We start from the raw sequence: 4,572 nt of genomic DNA, 5'->3' as shown, positions 1-4,572 counted from the left end.
CTAACCCTAAAGTCATTCCTTTCCTTTCGCAGAATTTATTAATCGATTTATGTGTAATCTGAAAATAATTTCAGTAGTTTTTCATGATCTGTAAAAATAAATAAATAAAAATAAAAAGATCTGCATGTCGCTCATATTAAAGAAATGAAAAACAAATAAATCTCATATCCTGTCAACTGGGCTGCAGAATCCTCTCCTTATAAATGATTAATTCTCTGCGAAAAAAACGCAGATCCTCATCTAACGGACATTCAATGTTTGTTTTTTAAACCTAAAGTGTGTAACAAACTTAGCGAATTATTTTTTTGCAGTTTTATGCACGAGCTACGACAAAAACCGACTAAATCGCAGAAAAAAACGGCGTTCTTGGATGAAAGGAGTGCAGAGACAGAGGAAACTATGCAGTGCGTATTACTAATCATCCCACTAATCGTCCGCCATTGAGTACTTTCTTGTGATTGGCTTATACAAGGGAGCTCTGTGATTGGTTTTAAACTATCCCCTGTATGCATTTGTTTATCGATGCATATAAAGAGAGTCTCAAAAATCCACACACATGCAGTGAAGTTTGAAGACCACTGGTACTGCACTGTAATTTAATTTATACGTGATTATAGACCAAAAATGCGTTGGCGAATCATGTGCTGTGCATGTGTGGATCTTCTATGCTTGCGTGAATTGTGATGTGTGTGTATGGAGATATGTGTATTTGTGAAAATTGAGACCCATTTGGCTCCATCAAACTCACCGTCAGATCCTTCCTGATTGCAAAGTTCTCTGGTTTGATGTCACACAGGTGCAGCTGGTGGGTGAAATCGTTGTCAAAGTGCCACACCATGTCTAAGAAGCTCAGGGCGATCTGATGCACCATCTGCCTGGTGGTCCACCTTGCAGACGCCCCAGCGTGGCTCTGATCCAGCATCCTGGGAACAACCACCTCCTCCATGGAGAAGATGTTCTGGTCCCACGTATGTCCGGCTGACAGATACTCGACAGCATAGAAGTGACCGCAGGAGCCCAACACCTTGGCCACATGGGGGCTGAGATCCTGCAGGACTCTGGAGAACAAGGAGGGAACGTTTAAATGGGGCAATATGATACAAAATGTTCTGTTTTTACCCTTTCTAAAATGTTCATTTGGCTTTCTTTAAGCAATCATCAGCATTATTTCACTCTACATGCTAGAGTAGAGGGTTAGCGGAGGGTTAGGAGTTGAACTCTCTCCTCACAATGGAGGATGGAGCAGATGATCAAAACTACAACTTTCAAACTACCTCAGGAGAAAAACATGGAACAGACATTGTTGCAAAACCAGAACCTGCACATAAGAACATTTTCCTTTGGGATCGATTCACAGAGTGCAGAATAGTTCCACAAACTCATNACCCTCAAAATGCAACATGGCTACCTTGCATCCTCTTTAAATCTTTAACACACAGTTTAATACAGCCTCCTTTAATTCAAGTTTCCTCTGATTGAGAGGAAACAAAGTGGAGGGAAAACATTTTTGTTTGCTTACACTGCTAATAGTGGGCAGTTAATGCTAATTAAATGTTTTAACATAAAGTCTAGACAAGGTTAAAGGTATAGTGGAGGATTTTCACAAATTTTTGAAAAGACCCGTCTTCTCTACTTTAAAAAGATGCACATGCACAACCCTGTACCCGCTACAGAGAGGGAATGCCTATTAAACGCGTGTGAGAACATGCACAAGCCCATTTCTCCTCCTGCTTGCTTTGTTTAAGAGTTGCTGTTTGCATCACTCACACAAGCTTACTTTCCAAAAACAGATTTGCAAAATTTCCACTATGTAAGGCTCATCACCAATAAAATTGCTACCTGGGGACATGCATGTAGGAGGGCCCTTATGCCACCAGAATGATTGACAGTTAGGAGGACCACTTATTTTGATGATCAACCCAGAAAAAGAACACCCTCCACTATACCTGAAAGAGTGTCTTTGCATTCCCAGATCCAGATGTTAACTTCAACTAAATGGGACACATATATTGCTGGTTTACTACCATCCACTTTAGCTTGAAAAGAGAGCTCTTCCATTTAGCTGCACTCTGTTTTTTTTATTTGGAAACTTCCCTATTAAAATAAATCTTTTACACATAAAACATTTTTTCAGAACTGCTTTGCAAAAAACAGATGACAAAATGTCCTCTTATTTTTTTAAAGGCAGCTTAAATACCACCACTGGTACATTTACATATTTTTTTCAAACCAAACCATTTGTCTGAATATTACTATGATATCACTTTATTGCATCATTTTGTGATATTTAAATTACATGTAAACTACTTATCCTTAAAAATCCCCAATTGCAAGCCACAATTTAAAACTTAGTGATATGCACTAAGCTTGTGTGAGTAAAACAAGCCAATTTGCCAGCAACATATCACCAAGTGCCAGAAGAGGTTTTGTTGCTTAAGATCAACACACAGTAGAAATGACAGCCTAATAAAAGACAGCAAGTGGGCTCCTTGGATCCACACAACATGGTGCATTAACAAAGTCTATTACGCCAAATTCAATGCTCCGTGACATAAACTTGCCATTTTCTATTTACCCAATAGCTCTCCTAATTTGGTGTCTTCTCATTTTCCATTTAAAAGTAATAACTATATGGGCTTTAGAGAAAGTCACCCTGACGTGGGAAAAAGTCCCCCAGCTTTCAATTTGTGCCTTAAAGTTTTACTTTAATTCTTACTCCAACTTCATAAACTAAGCTACACCTCGCCATCCTAAATGCAAATACACACTTAATTTAACAGCACATCATTTATTTTTTTGGTTACCCTTCCACCTTATTTCATAAACTCCTACAGACTGAACCATCGTGCCGAAAGACGACTTGCCAGGCTTTATTTTTCATTACATCACCTCATCTTTCTGAGGTAGCTAACACATCATTGCTAAGTTTTGAATTTTGTTACAATACAGTGTGTTTAAAAACGTATTACTAACCATAGACTTTTTGGATATTGTTACAGCATAACCACATTTTGACTATCATTGCATCTAAGGCAGTATATTGTCTTGTATCAGGTGAAGCTCCAGCCCAGTGTTTGCAAACTCTAACCCTGCCACTGCTGAAGATCTGTGATGCCACTACCATATTCAATCGCTGCAATGGTATGTAAAAGTAAAATATGCTTTTTGCAGCATATTTTATCGTAAATTATAAGAAATTCCTACTTGTGTGATGAATCTCAGTAGCTCCTCCAAAGAAACAAAGGGCTGCTTCTTTAATTATAGTTCTCTTCACCTGGTCTGCCAGTTTAGATGGATGGCCAAGAGTTAGCAGGTTTGTTCCGCAGAACCATGCTTTATTTTTCCTTTTTTGGGAGATGGTTTCCACTATTGCAGCATTGGTTTCAGTTTTCCAAAATATACAAGGCCTTCCTGTTTAAAACTTCTCCCAAACTTTATTCCTGATCCATTTACTGTGTTCTTTGGTATTGGTGAACCGGATTGTTCTCAAATATTATCTAGGAAACATCTAAAGCCTTAACTGAACAGCTGGGTTTATACTTATCTTAAGATAAACACTGCTGGTTTTTATTTTGTGAAGTATGAGTCCAAAATGATTCATTAAGTCATCCTACTGATCCAGGGATCATTGCTCCTTTTCCCCATCCACTCATTTCCCTGATTACTCTTTAATATTGCTGGCAAAAAGATAGTTAACAAAGAAAATTGCTTCTATAACTGCAACTCGTACTTTAACTGGATTTAAGATTATACTTCAACTTAACTGCTTTTTAAGCTCTTTGCGAAAAGCAACTCACCTCACAGTTTTTCTCCCTGCAATCAGCTGTGCTTAAAAGAAATGTTCAGCAGTCTGGCACCCCTGAGAAAAACAGAGGTATCACTGAATTGGTAACTCAACCCAGCTCGAAAAAATCTCTGCTTCTTTTCATCCCCTGGAAAAACAAACGAAAGGGAAGAGTGAGTGGACAACCTGCTCAGTTACTTTCTCTTCCTCTTTTGGTGCTTTTTGTTCTCCTTAGCTGAATAGATTTACTCCCTTTTATTTTCCAGTGATTTTGTTCAGACAAATTATTAACTATTAATGTGATGTTTGTCAAAACAGACTGAATATACACACTGCTCACACTGAATGAAATATAATATTCTCATTGAATACTTTGTTCTGTAAAAAGTTGAAAGTGCTGACAACAAAATCACACAAAAACCATCTATGGAAATCCAATTTATCAACCAATTGAGGCCTGGATTTGGAGTCACACAAAAAATGTAGGTAGAAAAACACTATAGGTTGATCGCACATTGAAATAATGTCCTTAAAACAGGTCAGAATGAGGCTCAGTTCTGTGTTGGGCCTCAACGTGCCTGGATGACCTCCTTACAGTGCCTGGGCGTGCTCCTGATGAGGTTGTGGGTGGTCTCCTGAGGGATCTCCTCCCAGACCTGGACTGAAGCATTGGGCAACTCCTGGACAGTTTGTGGTGCAATGTAACATTGGTGCATGGATTGAGACACGACGTCCCAGAGGTGCTCAATATGATTCAGGTCTGGGGAAGGTAGCACCTCCAAGCCTCT

At 38.9% G+C, this 4,572-nt stretch overlaps 1 protein-coding gene across 1 annotated transcript in view; it reads right to left on the bottom strand.

Annotated features, from left to right (window-relative positions):
* LOC107100174 (protein FAM69C-like) overlaps positions 1–1,145 on the bottom strand; it is a gene marked incomplete at its 5' end in the record, with an annotated part of 13,998 nt that extends 12,853 nt beyond the window's left edge. Inside the window, one exon of the mRNA XM_015398567.1 lies at positions 749–1,145. Coding sequence (XP_015254053.1) covers positions 749–1,145 — 397 coding nt within the window. The remainder of the gene's footprint in view (positions 1–748) is intronic.
* Positions 1,146–4,572: the final 3,427 nt, after the last annotated feature.

Source organism: Cyprinodon variegatus, unplaced genomic scaffold (genome assembly GCF_000732505.1).
Source record: "Cyprinodon variegatus isolate N-32 unplaced genomic scaffold, C_variegatus-1.0 Scaffold942, whole genome shotgun sequence".
NCBI lineage: Eukaryota > Metazoa > Chordata > Actinopteri > Cyprinodontiformes > Cyprinodontidae > Cyprinodon > Cyprinodon variegatus.
The sequence above is the reverse complement of the archived record's forward strand: the minus strand, read 5'-3'. Positions and strand labels throughout refer to the sequence as shown.